Here is an 18,831-nt window from a genome sequence, read left to right on the forward strand (position 1 = left end):
GGAATGACCCAAACATCCACTTTGGATCAGCAGACAGACAAGCAATGCTTACACAATAGAGTTAAATGATTTACAAACGTTACTGGGAAGAAGACAATTAATGAAAAGTTACGAGAATCAGCGCCCATAAAAATCTTTTTGCATTTAATATCAGAGCCTATGCTCCCTAGACAATCAATCAATGGCACTTCCAGTCCCTTACCATCTTATCTGACTTCTTTTCACTAAGTATATGTGGAGCCCAGAACCACAATTCAAACACACTGATCAAAAGTCTAAATCACATCCCATGACTACTCCTTTGAGGGCTTAACATTTGTCTGTTGACTAATGCAACTGATGCTTGAGCACCAAAAGAATGTCACAAGTGTCAATCACTACCTCCAGTAGTTTATGGGCACTGTGTTTGAAAACAGAGCAATGATTACAGAACAAAGAGCTCTCAAAATTCCTAGATTGCTGTAGTGTTGATAAATAAAATAAAATAAATCAGGAAATAAATTTGAAATAATTGACCAGGAACATTTAAGTTACAGAAGTGATATTTGCATAAGGTCTAAATGCCACTAAGAGTCAAGCTTTTGTTATAATGTTAGCATTATAATATATAAAAAAAATAAACACTTTACTCTCATTTGTGATGAAAGCATCTACATGGAGCTTTACAAATCCATCCTTTCTTTATACCATGACCATCATCTTCACACTGATTAAGTACTTGCCCAGGGCAGCAAAACCAGAGTTGTGCTAAAGCAGACATTACACTTCTGTGATAATGGACTATCTCCAAATGAAGTATGCCCCGCTCTGAAGGAATTCAGTTGAGGTAGAAGCTGCCAGCTGAAGATGTACTTCAGCGCATCAGGGATGGCTCCTGAGAAAGTGTACACTGAACTGTGGTCACACAAAGCAGCAAGTTGGAATTTTCTCAGATGTTTATATACATGCTCCAGATACAACAATTCAATTGAAAAAAAGATATTTCAAAGCATTTTCTTGATGTTGCCTACATCTCCAGTCTGTTCATTTGTTGAAATAAAGTTATAAGCCATGCTAAGAAGACTTAAATAATGTTTTTAATATATGTTACCGATATTTCCCCTATTACAAAATACAACAGAAAGTACAGAAACAGAGATGCCAGTATCCAGAAATACACCAGTAAGTGAGCTGATTTCCTTCTGACTGATACCATCTACGACAGAAAACATCCAGCCTCTCAGATCAGCATCACGAACATTCAGTCACTGTTATCTCTACTAAAGCCTTGCTCAAAGAATGAGGAAACAGTAGAATAAAGTAAATTATAACACATTCCTTGTATCAGGAATGGTGTGGTGAGCAGGACTAGGAAAGTCATCCTACCCTGTACTTGGCATTGGTGAGACCTCACCTCGAGTACTGTGTTCAGTTTTGGGCACTTCAGCACAGGAAAGGTATGGAGGTACTGGAGCAGGTTCAGAGAAGGGCAACGATGCTCGTGAAGGGCTTGGAGAATCAGGCCTATGAGGAGAGGCTAAGGAAGCTGGGGCTGTTTAGTCTGGGGAAAAGGAGGCTGAGGGGAGACCTTAACGCCCTCTTCCAGCACCTGAAAGGTTCTTACAGTGAGAGTGGGGCAGGTCTCTTCTCACTAGTGACAAGTGACAGGATGAGGGGAAATGGCCTCAAGTTGTGCCGGAGCAAGTTTAGGTTGGATATTAGGAAACACTTCTTTACAGAAAGGGTAGTTAAGTACTGGAATAGGCTCCACAGGGAGGTGGTTGAGTCACCATCCTGAGATGTGTTTAAAAACTGTTTGGATGTGGTGCTCAGAGACATGATTTAGCAGTGGGTTGTTAGAGTTAGGGTACTATGGTTAGGCTGCGGTTGGACTTGATGATCTTCAAGGTCTTTTCCGACCTGGGTAATTCTATGATTCTATAAATTTCAGAACAACCCCAAAGTTGAAAGAACAACGCTTATTACTGAATAAAAATGAAGAAAACCATTTTCTTACACGAGGCAACTAAAAATTCCCTCAACACAAGTAGTTCCTTCTCATTTCTTCTCCCCAAATGTTTACCCAGAGCTCAGAGAGCATTCTGAGTTCAGTTAAACTATTTAATGCCTATTCAGAGTAGTTGATTCTCATTTCCAAAACGAACCCTAAGTTATCTGCAGAAAAGAATTAAGACATGAGACAGCATGACTGAGTTCTAGTGACTTAAACCTATAAAACTGGTTATAAATTGGTCTCATCTCAATGATGCGCAGAAGACGGTAGCTGTGACACAAAGCCTATTCTATCCCAGTCAAACGAGTCTATTCTAACACATGAATACATTACAGAAAAGTCTGCTGTTTTTTTTTAACGTTGAGAAATGATGATGCTTTCTTCCTTTGCCTTGTTCCTGAGAACAGTTGTAGCCTCGACTGAAGTCTGAAATGGAAACAAGATCAGCCAATGGCCCACATCTGCCAGAGAATATAACAGCCTCAAAATAAATAACGGAGTTAGATATGTCAAGGATGCATTCTTCTGACAGGGAAGAATGGGATGACTTTATAGAGAGTGGCTATCACCACAGGATTTTTCATCATATCAAAAGCATTGCAAACAAGAAGGAGGAATGGAGAATCTTATACTGGTAAGTGCATGAGTAGCGCCCTACATACAAATATGGCTAAGGACTTGGTTTTGGTACAGGGACATGGTGTTCTCAGGTCTCTAAAAACAGCAGATGTAGGAACAATCTCTGCCATCAAATTCTACACGTGTTTTTTGGGAGTTCTCCTCCACAATGTATTTTGTTGTTGTTGCTGTTCCTGTAAACTGGCAAAAAATTTTTTTGCTTATCCATTTAATTCAATGATAAAAACACCTGTGTATCAATTAATCATTTCTTACCTGTGTTCCCATCTCCACTCTCCATTGATGGTTTACTGGTTTCTGACGGATTGTTCATTCTTGAGTCTGCATAAAAACAGAAAAAGATACAGTGATGAACAACAACAAAAAAAAAAGCTACATAAACCTAATTATATCTTCTTGTCCTAGAGATATACAGAACGTACTGAATTCAATATGTAATTTTCTCTAATTCAGCTTATTTTATAACACAAAGAATCATCAGAAGCAGAGCATAATATTGAGTTTTCTAGATAAATACAGTTTCAACATCTTGTATCTCATTGTTGACTGGTAAAAGCATAGTGCTGGGGAATAAAAACAGCATGCTGGAAGGCAAGGACAGGCAGAGCTTAGTTTTCAGTACAGCAAAATCGAGAAACAAAGGGAAAAAAAAATAAAAAGGAAGGAACAATTATGAAAAGATTCAAAAACATTAAGTCCGACCACCACCAAGGCCTATGTTCAGTCATTACATGTGAATAGATGCTATTTATCTAAAACAACAGTTTTATTTTACGGGAATGCCACTAATATTAAATTTAATATTTTCTATATATTCATGCAAAACTCTACAAATACGTAACATATTTCTCCTCCTCCTCCCAATAGATGAACCTACTGAATAACCTGCTCTGGATCTGAAAGCTTGTCAGGTGAATACTGCACAACACAGAACCTCTCCAGATGGCAGACAGAATACAGCTCCCTTATATAGGAAGCTATACAGATGCTCTGTGCACAGCTTCAGCTCTACAACTTATTACCTCCTCCTTCCTAGCTACCAGCCACATTAATGTGCCACATTAATGCAAACCAAAATTATATAAGAATCTCAAGACAGACTAATTCATAAAGTGAAGCACAAGCAAATTCTAAAGTACGTTCTTCCATTCCCATAACCTGTTAAACACAAGCTCAAGGAGCTCAAAACAAACATCAACTTCAGGAAATTTTCTTGCTAGAAGCTTAAAAGGTTACTTCTTTCATCAAAGCAATCATCTACAAAACACCAACGGGCTCAAGAGGAACACAATAACAGTATTAACTCCTGCATCTTCCCCAGGTATTTCCAAGAACGCCCAGCCTCTCCATTTCTCGACAGCCTAGAAGAGCTGGAGGTGTGAATATGGACCATGTGCTATCATCTGCTGCTTAGAGGAAAACTGTTCCTTGGAATATCAAAGCCAGGAGCAACAGCAGAGGAAGAATAAAAGTATGAATCAATGGAAGCAATGAGCACTTGGGCAGTGCTTGAAACAAAACAGGAGCTGCAATGGAACTTGTCTAGGTGTAATGGGTTGAAAGAGGGAGGAACTAGTTAGAAATGCAGCTTACAAGAGAGAAACAGTAAAAGTCATTAGGAAAACTCCAAAGCACAGTTAGAAAACACTAAGACATGTCAGTATTTTTAAAACTACTGTAATTTTCCATGTAAACAACTGCTGCAGTTGATCCAAGTGGGGCCTCGAAAACCCAGAGGGTGGTAACAAATGAATCTGCCCCATCAAGTTACTTCAACCTCTCCAAAGTATCAGCTCTTCATAGCAAGTTCCAACAGCCATGATTAAATATTGTAAACGTTAGCTAAGTATAAAAGATACCTGCATTGGCTTCAGACGTGAACCCTTATAAACATTTCTTTCAGCATGAAGGCAAACTCATTAAAATGCCTTTTGAAACGGGGAACAAGTGAGAACCATCCCAGCTGAACACTTCTGGCCCACATTTCAGCACAAGGCTGACATCCTGCTCTGATTTTCACCACCACTGCTTCAAGGTACAGCCCAGATCACGGCTTCACTAAGGCTGTAGGAACAGAACCTACAACTTCTCCGCTTTTTTTTTTTTTCTCTTTTTTTTGGCCATTTTCCACATTTGGATAGCAACACTTAATGCTCTACAAACTGAGAAGAGTCTCCCACAGACTACACAGGAAATAGGCTGTTTTGATGTGCCGCACACTGCTGGTGGGTCTGCATGAAAAACAATCTGTGTTTGTTTTAATGTAGTAGTTGCATGCACCTTAAATGAGTATACTGGGGGTGTTAACAGCACATTTGTTTGAAGCAATTACAGGCAACCTTTGTTTGATAAACATCACTAATCTGCTCCTTCACTCGCAGCTGGCTACTGAAATGTGCTTGGCTTCAGAAAACACTGGGCAGGAGACTTCTATTTGGACACAGACACGAAGAGTGCTTGTCCAACAGCAACATGAGCAAGATGGGCTCCAAAGCCAACATACCTTGCCATGAAAGCAGGCTAACTTACAGAGCTAGTAGAGGTAGGATATACTTCTTAGGCTCAGAGCAGGATAGCCTGAGCTCACAATAGCATTGACCACTGAGTGGAAGTTACAGTCTAACAGATCACCCCTGAACAACACAGGATCCACTTGCTCAAGGACTTCAGGAAGCTCTTCTCAAGAGAAAAATCAAAGGGACTCCTGGGCTACTTGACTGCAGAATCTGAAGTATTAGAGCCAGCAGGCATGATACCACATTGGCATCAAGCTGCACCTAGGGGCAGGGCGGCAACTGTCCTACACACAACACTGCAAGCACCGCTACCCAACTTCTTGCACAACAAGCACATCTGTTCAGGACAAAAGCAGAACTCTTGTCATAAAGCAAGAGGTGACTACTTCTGTTGGAGTACTGTAAAATAAACTTCTTTTTTTTTAAAAAAAACCTTTTTTTTAAAAAAAAAAAGGTTTGCAGTGTTCACTAATACTAGACAGATAAATTAAGTTTACTCAAGTAGCAACAGCGTGTCCACCTGACAAATATTTCATTGCAAGGATTGACCCCGAGAGACCTCAAATGTCATCACTGTGAAAAAATCAGCAAGTTGGGTGCCAAAACATCTTTCTAGCACTGCTTGTATTTGAACGAAGGATGGCATCCATTATTTCACCAGCTGACTATTTCTTGCTCAATCTGTGGGCCTTCTGCATGTAAAGCATCACGAACAATGCAGCTATTTCCATTGCAAATGGTATGACACACACATCTGAAGCACAAAACTGCCACCAGCAAAACAGACGTATCTGCAGGGTAGTAAGCCTACAGATCCACTATGTCACACACACACACAGAGTTTATACGTACTCATAAGACTTCTGCTTCAGATTTAAAGGAATAAACAAATGAAGTGAGCTAAAAAAAAGTCCTGACGCCCTCATCCTTTTTCCTCCCTTCAGACTTTAGCTGTGTTTTAAATAAAGGCTCTGGGCTATAACTTCTGCCAACCTCATTGAGCAGCACACTCCGCAGGAGGAGGATCGAAAGCAGCAGGTGCGTGATTGAGATCCAGCTCTCGCAGGCGAACCCAGGCAGCACTGTGCCATGCTGGCAGTGCCGTGCCGCGCTCCCACAGCCCCTCAGCATGTCTCAGAAGGCACACAGAAGGAAGCAGAGGGCGTGGGAACAGTCTGCTGCATTAGGATCTATGCAGACCTAGCAAAACACTGCATCTTAACCAGTACCTCACTCACTGTTTCCTTTCACCTGAAGTGAAAGTACCTAATACTCCGACAGAACCAGCAAAAATGATTCGGTGACACACATGGAAAAAAAACAAAGTTCAACATGGGTGAAAACATACCAAGAACTCCCTTGAAGGTTTAAAGTAGAAATTCATTTTCAGAAAACCTTTTTATGTTCATAAACGAATATTCAGGTGTCTGCATTAAAATTTACCATCCAAAAAAATACTCTTTAAAAAACAGATATAATGCATGTAAAAATAAAAATCAATACATTTAGCTCCAGGGAAAGAGCCTTGAAAATAAATAAAATCTCTTGGAAAAGTGGGATTATCAGTTTCTTGCAAGTAACTTAAAGCAAGATTTAGAAGAAATTATGGCATGCCTGTTCAGCGGTCCTGATGAAATCTCAGCTCAGGAAATACATTATTCCCAGTAACCTTAGGCACAGCTTGCAACGGTATCAATGGCAACCACTGTGGACTCCACCTTATTTTCTATTACGCACGAAGAACCTTGCTATTACATTAAAAATACACAGACATAACATATATTCTGTTGGGGAATGGCTCGATACAGCCAGTAAATTCTTGGAGACTGCAACTCTCTTACTCATTTTCATGTTTTAACATTTGAAACATACAGACATGCAAGTCAAGTCTTAAGTCCCAGTGTTTATTAGAAGCTAAGTGCTTCTCACATTGAAATCCAAGAAGCATAAGGTCTGCATCACTATCGCCTAAGCTTAACAGCAAGCCTCCTCAGTGCAGAGGAAAAGAATTCTCCTGGAACGAGGGAAAGGGGAGAATAAAATTAAGTTATTTCTCCGGTATAGATACATACAATACATATATATCAGGCAGCTCCTCACTGCCGATGCACTGGTGAGCTTCAGCCTTACAAGCACCTTCTCTGCCTCTGCATATGTGATTAAGCCTCTATGCATAGTCAACCTCACACCCTCTATTTCCATATTAAACGCTTATAAGAAAGAGCTGAGCTGGTACCCACCTAGAACGTAGTCACTGCAGTCCAGCATTGCTGTGGTATCCTCTACAGGTTCAGACAGTCCAAGGAAAAGGAGAATGGCAATTTCTATCAAATCTACACCACTGCTCTCAACGGCACAAGAAAGGGAGCGGGGAGGTGGGGGAAGAAATACAACTTCAGTTACACCATAGCAGTCTTCAACTGAACAGCGAAACTTCAGTTGCTCTGTGGAGTTTTAGTCTCTCCTACTAGCAGTGTCTGACATTGTCAAGGCGACTGAAGCGTGAAAAGTTCCCCTTTTTGTAATAAAATAGAAACAAAGATTGCAGCTGGCAGTTTCCATAATGAAGCTTAATCAGTATGCGCCTGATTAGGGCCTTATGCAAATCTCCCCTCGTTAGCACAGCAGCCAGCACTTTGAAGTCCATGAACAATTCATTTGCAGAGTACACCGAAAGCGCTCCCTGCATAATTTAAATCTCGGTATAAATATTTATCAGCTCATTTGCATATTAATTGGCAGTGCATGAAGGGAAAAATTATCTCCCGAGTGCCAGCATAATAATTAGGGAACAAAATGAAGTTTCTTCCAATAGCTTGGCTTCTCAGCCCTAACTCGAGCACAGTACCACAGGGGAGCAGCGAGGGGAGAGAGACGGAGTTTTGTTAAAATGCCACTGAAATGACACGTACAAATTAGAAACAACTCTACAGACTTAAGCACCTTTAATCTTATTCCTGCTGGCAACAATAACTTGGGTAATAAAGGGGATTTGGAAAAAGCTTTCTGCACAAACCAAATAATCCCAAGAAAACAATTAGCAAGGTAGGAGCCCAACACAGAGCTGTCAAACCGGTGCCCGCACATCTGTGTGGCGTTTTCCACATGGTAACACGAGCTGTCACAAGAAGGTCCTGGGCAGGAAAGAGGAACACCAGGGCAAGGAAGCAGCACAATTCTCTCTAAATGACTAAAGAGGCCGGTGATTCATTATCTGGTAATCCCTTTGCAACAGCCAAGTTAACAGCAGTGAGTATGTCAAGTATTGTGTAATATTTGACACCCACTAATCTATCCCAAGTGAAATCAAAGTAGATTTCATTTTTTTGCTTTCCAATGACTTCCAAGAGAAAAAGAAAAAAAAAAAGCAGATTTATTATTAATCCCTTCCACAAGCATACACAGTATAACCAAACAAAGCTCACTGTGGAGCTACGAGTTCTGAAAAGGACACTATGCACCAAGCCTGAGGCTCTGAACCACCCAATGATAAGCAGAGCCCACTTGTAGTTGCAAGCATCACCTGTAGTTGCAAGCATCAAGGGCTGGGGAACACACTATGCCCTATGGAGGACCCAATCCTCTTTTCCAGAAGTGTTCCACAGAGCTACATGTAATAAAGAACTACCATGCTAGATTAAACCATTTCAGATAGCTCCATTACAACCTCATTGTCCGAAACAGAAAGAACATTAATGCAAAAAATTAAAGCGGAATTTGGACACTGCAATCTTTATTAGACTGTGTTGTGATCAGGAAAAATTGTGTGACGATGAGCGCCAGTGACTGCAGGATTGGGCCACTCCCCGATGTTAATGTGAATTTAAAGATATTCTTCTTTTTTTTCCTCCTCCAAGTTAGCTGTGCTTTTCTCCTCATTTTTGAAAGGAACTCAAGCACCACCTCTCCACAGAAGAGTGCACAAGAGAAGGGACTTCTCGATTGTCCGCCACTGACTGGAATTTGTTTCCACGCTTGACCTCTTCTTCTGTTCAGGTTCATATCTCTACTTAACACAAGATGTTCCCCACTATATATTTAACAAGTGATCCACACTTGAAGAAGACTGCAAGAAGGGAATGTACACCCAACTGCACGGAGACAACATGTGCCAATTACCTGTCCCTAGCATCCTGCTTCAGACGTATTTCCTAGACATCCACGTATCCCATGTAGACATCCGGGGCACACCGTGGCTCCCAAACCTTGCTCTTCCACCCTTGCTTCTGGAATACATTAAGATAACCCCCTTGCTTCATCGGCAGAACCTGGACAGACGGTGACACTTGATGAAGCAGGAGCCACCCAGCAGTGGCTGAGCTGAGGCAGCCTGCAGCATGGTGCCAGGTCCACAATGCTGTCCTGTAGATTCCCTTTGCACTGAGCTACTTGAACACAGGTGCAGCAGCAGAAGCACACGAAGGCAGGAAGTGACCGTTAAAGCAGGCATGTGTAGTGATGGATGACTTGTACCAAGAGCAGAATAATAAAGCAGTAAATAAAGGCCAGGGAAGGATAAGCCTGAAGCAGTGCCAGCAAGTGTTCTGCAATACCACTGTGCTGCTCATCTGCTCTATTGACACTGCACTGACAGCTAACAAGGAAAAGGCAGAAGTTTTCTTCCTGTTCCTGACCATACCCCCAACCAATCTTTCTTAGAAGTACCATCCCCCAACAAGCATATATTGCAACTGTAACTTCTGCTGACATGCTAATTTAAATAAGGCCTTTTAAATGTCTTTTCAAACTAAGCTTAGCAAAAAAAAAAAAAAAAAACCCCACAGAATTCTTCAAGTGGTCACTTCCTTCTTTGATAATTTTATTATCTTGTATTTTACAGAAGTTCTGACAATTTTGGCCAAAAACACTATTTTTCTATCTAGGCCACACTATTACAATATTTATCTAGTACGATTCTGAAGGAGGCCTGAAGAACAAAACAGAAGGGTTCAGGGAGGGGACCTTGCTCTCAAACCAAGGTTATTTTCCTATCCAGGTTCTGCCACCTCATTGGCCATCCGCCTCGTTCTGGATTCTCATACAAAAAAGTTAATTCATACCCTGAACCAGTCACACCTGTGGTACTCACATTTCAGCAAGACACCACCGTGAGTTTCCCACAATAGTCTTTATTTTTCCTCCAAAGGTACCTTAGATCATTTTCAGGATAAGAAAAAGAAAACTCTCAGTTTCCTGTGCAACTACAGAAATATCAGAAGTTCTCTTCAAGCAATTCTGCAACGCTGACATTGTTGTTTTTTTCCTCCACACAACTCTGTTCATGATTTGCTGCAAGAATGAAGGAACCAAGTCCACTATAATGGAGCCAGGTATGCCAAGCATCTTCAGTCTAACGCTGCAGAAATACTCCTCCTCCACTGTTCTCCTCTTCACATATCCTCCCACTTAAATGCTTCTGCTTTGCTGTCTCTCCCACCAATTTGTTGCTATTTATGGAGTTCCAGTGATTATAACTCGATACCTTGTTTTTTTGGAAAGAGTATAGCATTTCCCTCTGCCGCTTACACAACTTTTAGTTAGACTTGTTCCACATCTTCTGTTTCATTCCTTCTGCATCTTTCATTATTATGGCCAATTCACTGACTGTCAGCTCAGTCAAGGCAGGGGAGAAGGTAGGGAGCTACATGGAACTACATAGACAATACAGAATTAAAGGGATAAAACGAAGTTATTAGCAACACTCACCAGAACAGTTTAAGGCAACTTAGCTTTTATACAACAACAAAAAGCACCTTAACTTTTATACAGGCATACTTCCATATATTAGTTAAACATCATTTATTATACACTGTCAGTGACAGCTAGGACATTTCTGCCACTAGGCAGCTCTGTGACAAGTGTGACCTTTGCAAAACTCCCGACATGATTTCTGACAGAACATGGCAAGACTGCCCAATAAACCAACACCGCATTTCACTTCTGTATGGTGTACGTGGAACAATACATGGTATTAACCATAACATGTTAGCATACTGCCTTCATTACTGCACCAGTATATTTCATCCTGAAGATGACTGGACACAAAAGCTTTTATAACAGTGCATGACTAAGCATCCCACCAACACATGCAAACACACAGAGAATGGCTGTTTTTTCTATACATCATGACAACCAAGATCAGTTGATACAGTTAGCTCCAATTTGACATTATACAAAGCTACTGTGTTTTAACTCAAGACATTTCCAAGTCCCTGTTCCACAAAGCAAATTAAACCTAATAAAATTTTGGTCCAAAAGAACTTCAATGTGCTATTAATATATATATTTTTTAAATCACATGCTTCAACAAAAATAAACTGTTATTAACATTGGCACAATCCTCTTAGGATAATTATGGACAGACAGACAGCAGCCTGTTCATGGTCAGAGCTGCAGACCAAGCTCTAATTTTAGCCACCACCTTTGACTTTGGCTAACAAAACTGATTTTATGTGAAAACTGCTAAGTTCACTCTGAAAGCCAAGAGTATTTTTCTGGAAAAGTCAAATAAAATTGGCCTGTTAAAGAATTACAGGTCATTATACAATTGCTATGAACTCAAATTTTAGCCTACATCTAATTTTACTTCTCTCTCCAACTCAAACCATAACTACCCTTTCAAACTTTCCATTGCACAAAGCGCCTTTCAAAATGACACTGCATACCTTTTTTTGAAGACAATTAAGCACACAGACAGCAAGCCAGGAATGCTAATTCATCTTATCAGTGCAGGACAGGAGACACTCGTAAGTACCAAACATATTCATATAAAGGGGTTTGTTTGTGTGTTTAAAATCTCACTTTTGTCCACAGATAACACACGCTATAATGGTTTATGTAATCTTTATAGGAAGAGAACTGTGGTCATGAGATGCTTATAGTATAGTTCCACCATACAGGAAGGAAAAAACATAACAGGGGAGTAGTGGAAGAGGCAGAATTAAAGGAATAGCCTTATTCAGAAACTGCAGTATTTTCGCTTTAGCAGCTTTCACAAGCAAACTCAGCCTTGCTTGAAACTGATGTCTATTACTATCATCCTAGTGAATCAACTGAACAGTTCAGCCCTCCTCTCACTGCCCACAAGTCACAGCTTACAAGAAAGAATCCACGTTGCATCTACAAACAAGTTTCACTATGAGCGCTTTCAGAGGCACTGGATATAAATTTAGCACAAGCTTAGTAATTCTACTGTACAGACAGCCCTTTATGTTCAAAACTCCACCTTTGATCCACAAAACAGTCATAACGTTTTCTTAGAGCCATGGAATATTTTAAGAGTAGCATGCATTGGATCTTCACATTTTCTATTTAAGACGTCATGTTTCAGTCCTCTTTTCAAAGTTCTCATCACTCTCACATAATAACTTGAGGATTTTTATTAGCTTTAATTTTTATACTGAGCACTACATCATAAGCACTGACTTCAGGAACTAAATTCAAAGGAAGAACTAAAAAAACATCCATAACTTTAACTACCACACTTCTGACAACAAGTTTGTGTTATTTAACCAGCACGTTGTATTTGTTGTAGTGCTGCTGCACAGTTGCACTTATGAATAGCTGCAGAAGAGTACTCCATTGCATCCAATTTAACTAAAAATAGCATAAACATGTGCAAGTCATCCTTTGAAACTGCCAAATCCAAACTGAGGATCTATAAACACTAGAACCGATGTTCATTCCTGTACTAAACTTGCACATGAAAAGCTGCACTCCAGTGTTACGCAGGCATTGTGTTATTAAACAAACAAACAAACAATTTCAGCAGTTAATATTTGATGGGAGACACCTGTTGGAGGTGGTTTGTTTTGTTAGTGACGCGGGTGTGGGTCTCACCTCCCCTTCAAATGACTGCTTTGTCAGATTTGAGTACTTCACAGTAAAATATTAAAGCCCCGGAGCAGATGCATATTGTTTAATTAACTAACTTTTCTATTTATTTGATTACAAGATTTTCACGGCTGCCATTGCTTTTCAGAAGAGTACCACAGCACATGAAGTAAAGACCGCAATGAAGACAGATGTGAAGTTACATGAACACAACACAAGGGAGGGCTGAAGAACACCATCTGTAAAACTTCAGAAGGGAAAGAAAAAAAAAGGCAGCAATCTAAAGGCATAGATCAGCACAACAGCAGTACTGAAACTGAATAAAACAGCCTTGAGAGCATACAGGCCTTTATGGGAGGCTGCAGTTTGGGCTGTGTGGCAACTGGCACACAGAGGGGCCTCCCTTGCAGGGATGGGCAGCCCACACTTGCACCTAACCCCTGGGGCTCTTACCAGCAGCTACTGCACACCTTGAAGCAGTCATTTCTACCGGCTGCATGATGGGATGGCACTAATGGGAATGTGCCCTCTGCATGTGAGGTATCTACTGAAAGTGTTGTGCATGCATTTGAATGCATGATGCTGTTGCATCTTGTGCTGTATTGGGGCACCCTTAGTATTCTGCCGCCACCTATCCTCACACACACCAAACAAGAAAGATGGCATCCAGACTGTAAACTACAAGTTATTGCAATACACATTAAAAACACAAAGCATTTGAGCAATATAACTACTCCCAAATCCATAAATCACAAGTAATTTGTCTGATAACATATGAACACTGATTACGCCACGCTTAAATACTGTCTGCAATATTTGCCTTAGCAGCTGTATGACTTGTTACATCTCTGAAATATCACTGTGTGTGCATTCCAACAGCATTACACTTGCCACCTCGTGTCCACCCACATAACAAGAACAGGTGCTCAGAAATAAACAGCATCATTTTAAAACTCACCTGGAAATCAAAATAAAAATCATTTTACAAATGCTCTGCTTCCATTCCCCGCTTTGACAAAGAGGTAATAACTAGTCTAGCTTGATGAATGGGGGCTCTACAAAAAAATAGACTAATTCAATATATAACTTAACCATACAATTCAGCTCAATTCAAATCTCAGAGACTCCACTCTACCTGTCATTAAATACACTACAGCTCACTCTCAAAATAGATACATCAAAGTCACCAGCTTAAGTTTATTAAGATTGCTGCCGGAGCCAAGTGGATACATCAAAATCCGCATAGGTGGCATTTAGCTCTAGCCAGCATTCCGAGTGTCAAACAAATTAATAGAGAAAAAAGCCCGTGCAAAACAGATCACGATAGGAACTGAAGCCGCTCTGCAGTTACCACCATCCTTTGCACAATCTGATTCTGATCTCTTCCGTAATAACTACCTCCAATCTGCAGAAGGATATTGCTTTAGTGCCCCCAGCACACTGATCCAGACACTATTAACACCTGTAGGAACTACAAGATATGTCATGAGAATGCCTCTTTCTGAAGCTTAAATTATTTGATCTTAAAGAGGGAAAGGCCACATTCCAGACAAGCGGCTTTGTCTGTTACAAATGGAACAACGATTGCCAGATGTGAGGTCTGAAGGAAGCAGCAGTTACCCGCTGCAGACTCTGGCTCCATCCACACGCACAGCTACTGAGCAGCTATCATTTGGGCTAGTCAGAGCTAACGTATGATAGCATTTGTTATCAATCAGAAAAAATTACTGGGCACCTGGGTCTTTAATTTATAATTTAGGAGCAGCAGATTGTAAAAACCTCACCTTCACTACACATGCAGAGCACTGTCTACATTAGCTCTTCCAGGAAACGTTCCCGAGCACGCTTGTGTCAGTTTTAGCAGCTACGCTATGCTGAAGCAGACAAGGCACTGATTGGCTTTTCCAGGAAACACCACAAGGACTGTATTACCAGCAGTAAAGCTGAAGGGCATGAGGCATCACTGCCACCTGCGGCTGTGATTGTAGAGCATTTGCTGGGAAGACATGCACGTTTTGTTTACATGCAAGTGGACACACGCCACCGAAGATAGGGATGGGTTATTTTTAGAGCAAGCTGCAGCACAGGTAAGTCTTCCCACACTGCCCCAGTTTCTGTAACCTATTTTGATCAGAAGCACCAAGCTGACAGATAAGAGTCCTTTCAGAGGAGATTCATTATTTAGTCCCAAGTCACAGCGTAAAAGAAATCAACAGATCAACACAAAACGTTCAAGTCATATCCAGAAGACTTTAACTCTTAACTCACCAATTCCTCACTAAAACAGACTCTATATATGCATCTCACTGTTTTCATAGGAAAACCAAACATGAAAAATCGTACTTATTTAACTCCGTAGGACCACGTGCGTCAATCACTGCTATAGCTGTGGGTGACAAGTGCTACATCAGCAAAAGGCAGCGCTCCTCCCAGAGCCGCAGCCCCCAGACCCAATGTCCTGCTGCACCTCCCGCACCGCTACCTGGAGAACTGAGCTGGGTTAGTGCTAATGTGATCGCAGGGAGAAAACACACAGCTCAGTTATCAGATCCATGGGCAGAAAGGTCTTCCCCGCTGAAGCACCAAGGCAGCACAGAGGCTGAGAAAACAGGGAGTGCTGGCAAGAAGCTAACAGAGAAAGGAGTAACAGTTACAATCGTACCAGCCAGTCCTTGTAGCATAGACATGGCTTGGAATGCTAAAACCCCAAATTTAAGGAATTGCTTTGAAGAATTTGGAAGAGGATACTAATAACTCTATAACATCATAGTAGGCTAAACGATCACAAATAAAAAGTATACTGCATTAATGTCTTAGTAATGTATAAACAAGATGCTGTCCAAACAGCATCACTACAGAGAATCTGAACCTTTAAGGGAAAAAGGGAAAGAGCTGATCTATGCTGATGTCATCTGCATTAACTCTCAGGTTATTTCCACCTTCCCTCCCCCCCCCAAGCAAAGATTCACATTTCTCAAAGCTTCTAAGCCCACTGTCCTGAAAACACTTCATATACTCCACACTAAGACATTCCTGCAGCAAGGTGCTAGAGCGGTTTGTCAGCCCTATGGTATGAGGGCAACAGCAGGTGAAAAGCACAAAGAGCAGTCAGCATACAGCACTGTTATAATTGCTTTTGTCCAGTCTTAGTCAACAGGCAAGTTAATGTAGCAAGAAAGAAGCAAAGTACTTATGTGCCAGGATGCCATAATCCACAAAAATCCAGCCTCAAACAGTCTGAAAGCTGCTAGCTGACCACTGCTTCTGACTTGAATGAAAATTGTTCCACAGCCTTCTTTAGGAAGTTCTCACAGTCATCACTGGAAAAAGAGCAATTTAAGTGTTCAGAAAAAAAAAGTCAGGCTAAGCTCTACAGCAACACTCTATATTGCACTGACATTTTAATATTGCACTGAGTTGCAGTAACACGCTGCATGACCCGTGTTCCATACCGCCTTCACAAACCTGTGCTGTAACACTAATTATTATACGGGCAAAGAAAGTTGGCAAATTCACTGGGATTACGCTAAGTAAGAGGGAATAATACCAAAAAGCCCCTGTGACGTCGCATTTCTAATAAGCCTCACCACGCCAACAAAACGCACGAATGGCTGCGACATTCAGATCCCTGCACTGGTCAGCAGGAAACGTGAATAAGAGCAGCCTCCCACCCCATGTGACGGCCTCAAAGTGACAAGCCCTTTCTGCCTGCTTACTAGTCCTCTTCTCTGAATTTTCCCCAACTTAAATTGAATGCAAATAAACCAGGTGTGGTCCCCAGAGCAGTAATCTCCAGACAGTCCCCACCGAGTTCCCATAGCAACTTGCACAGCTGGCCATTGGAAAGAAGGTGTATCTGCTTCATATTGGCCACAGTGTTTAAACACTCCATGAATGAAACATCAATTATGGCATGTCCTAAAGGAAACATCTAAAAAGCACATCCATTTTGCCTTGATTAATACAGAAAAATAGAAGCATGGATATGCTCTTAGTCTAACAGCCACTCAGCACATAAAATTAAGTTGTTATTTACAGAACAGGAGCAATGTCTGAAAGGAAACAGCTTTTCTCTTCTTCTGCAACGCACTGAAGTTTAACCAACAGTGCACCGCTTGGAAAAAGCCTATCAACCAGTAAATTATAATCACGAAAACTGAACTGAAAGGAAATAGAACTTCAAATACAAATCCTTCTGGTTCAGTACATATCTTCCACAAAACAGCATCTCTTACAAGTACTGCTTAGTATTTCTGATTTTAACTCTATTCTGTCTCAGCTTTCCAAGTCTCAGTCTAAAGATGGAGTGTCAGATTTTAAAGTAACTTACGACATTCCTATTTGCATCCTTCTGACAAGTAGGAATGATTTTAAACTGAGACAGGGGAGGTTTAGGTTAGAGATTAGGAGAAAGTTTTCCACCCAGAGGGTGGTGACGCACAGGAACAGGTTGCCCAAGGAGGTTGTGGATGCCCCATCCCTGGAGGCATTCAAAGCCAGGCTGGATGTGGCTCTGGGCAGCCTGGACTGGTGGCTGGCAACCCTGCACATAGCAGGGGGTTGAAACTGGGTCCTTTCCAACCCAGGCCATTCCATGATTCTACAATTCTACTGATCTCCCCGTTTCTGTGCCCTGTAAACACACCTCACAGCTTCCACTACACCCAAGCCCACAGCTCAATTCCCACATGCCCTGCCCCTGCCTCCTCCCCCATCCCCTCCCAAATCTGCTGGCCAAACAACAGGTAGAAGGCTAAGGGCCTGATCTGAACTGCAGATGGGCAAGCAAGGATCAAGCTTCCTCTCCTTCAACACAACCACAAGTAGGACAATTCTCTGCTACTCAGACTGTCACTTCAAGTGACAAGAGACCTACAGGCTTAGGCAAAAAGCTGATGCCTCACAAGGAGTACAAGAACACAGAAGGTGCATAGAATCACAGAAAGGTTTGGGTTGGAGGGGACCTCAAAGCCCCACTCCAGCTCCAACCTCCTGCTGTGGACAGAGCTGCCCCCGACCAGATCAGGATGCCCACAGCCCTACCCAACCTAGCCTTGAACTTCCCTCCCCAGCTTTCTTCTTCCCACAAATTACAGCTCAGACTTATTGGGTCAGAGATTGTATATGAACACTAAGTAAACCCTGGGGGATTTTTCCTTCCAATTAATCTGTCCCACACTATTTAGAGACCACATAAACTTCTAGGAGTCATCCTACAGCAATGAGATCCAGAGCTTAAATACATACTTAAAAACTTGGTGTTTAACTTGTTGCAAGTGTCATCTTCTGTAGCACTACTTTACTCCCTCCAGCTCTTGCACAGAAAGAGACAGTGAAACATATGTCTCTATTCACCCCTCTGTGAGCCTTTACTGATTTCTGCCATAGCGCTATCTTTTCTGGGATGATAATCTTTAGCCTACACAGATGTTGATAGAAGTTTGATTGGCTTCTATACAATGATCTCCAAAGCTGATTTTCTACATCTTTTTCATGCAGGGAGAGAAGAGCTGCACAGTACAGTATGCAGGACAAAGAAGTATTAATATAGACTTCGGCACAATGATGTTTTTTCCTTATTTTGCTCTGCACTCTGTTAAGTCTGAGCATCGAATTTGCTTTGACTACTGTTGAGCACAAAAATACAGCAGCTATTTCCATGAAAAAAATTGTTAAATGAAAGATCTTGCACCTGGAGCGGTATGCGTGCCTATCCTGCTCTACATAAAATTAGGACCTTATCGCTGTCTTATTCTCCACTTTCATGAACACTACAGGAGCTTGGTATCATTGAAATATCACCACTTGTTTAATTTGGTTTCAATTTAACAGTTTCTTATGAGGGTGAGG

The 18,831-nt window shown here is 41.4% G+C and overlaps 1 protein-coding gene across 15 annotated transcripts in view; it reads right to left on the bottom strand.

Moving 5' to 3' along the window:
• Positions 1-18,831, bottom strand: part of POU2F1 (POU class 2 homeobox 1) — a 116,874-nt gene that overhangs the window by 53,935 nt on the left and 44,108 nt on the right. For 12 of the 15 annotated variants that reach the window (XM_032448262.1, XM_015879208.2, XM_032448265.1 and 9 more), the window contains exon 2: positions 2,888-2,953. In XM_032448262.1, coding sequence (XP_032304153.1) covers positions 2,888-2,953 — 66 coding nt within the window. Of the gene's footprint in view, positions 1-2,887; positions 2,954-7,388; positions 7,645-16,171; positions 16,302-18,831 lie in introns of those variants that run through there. The other 3 variants (XM_015879225.2, XM_015879217.2, XM_015879247.2) reach the window with 3 other exon arrangements.

Source organism: Coturnix japonica, chromosome 1 (assembly GCF_001577835.2).
Source record: "Coturnix japonica isolate 7356 chromosome 1, Coturnix japonica 2.1, whole genome shotgun sequence".
Taxonomy (NCBI): domain Eukaryota; kingdom Metazoa; phylum Chordata; class Aves; order Galliformes; family Phasianidae; genus Coturnix; species Coturnix japonica.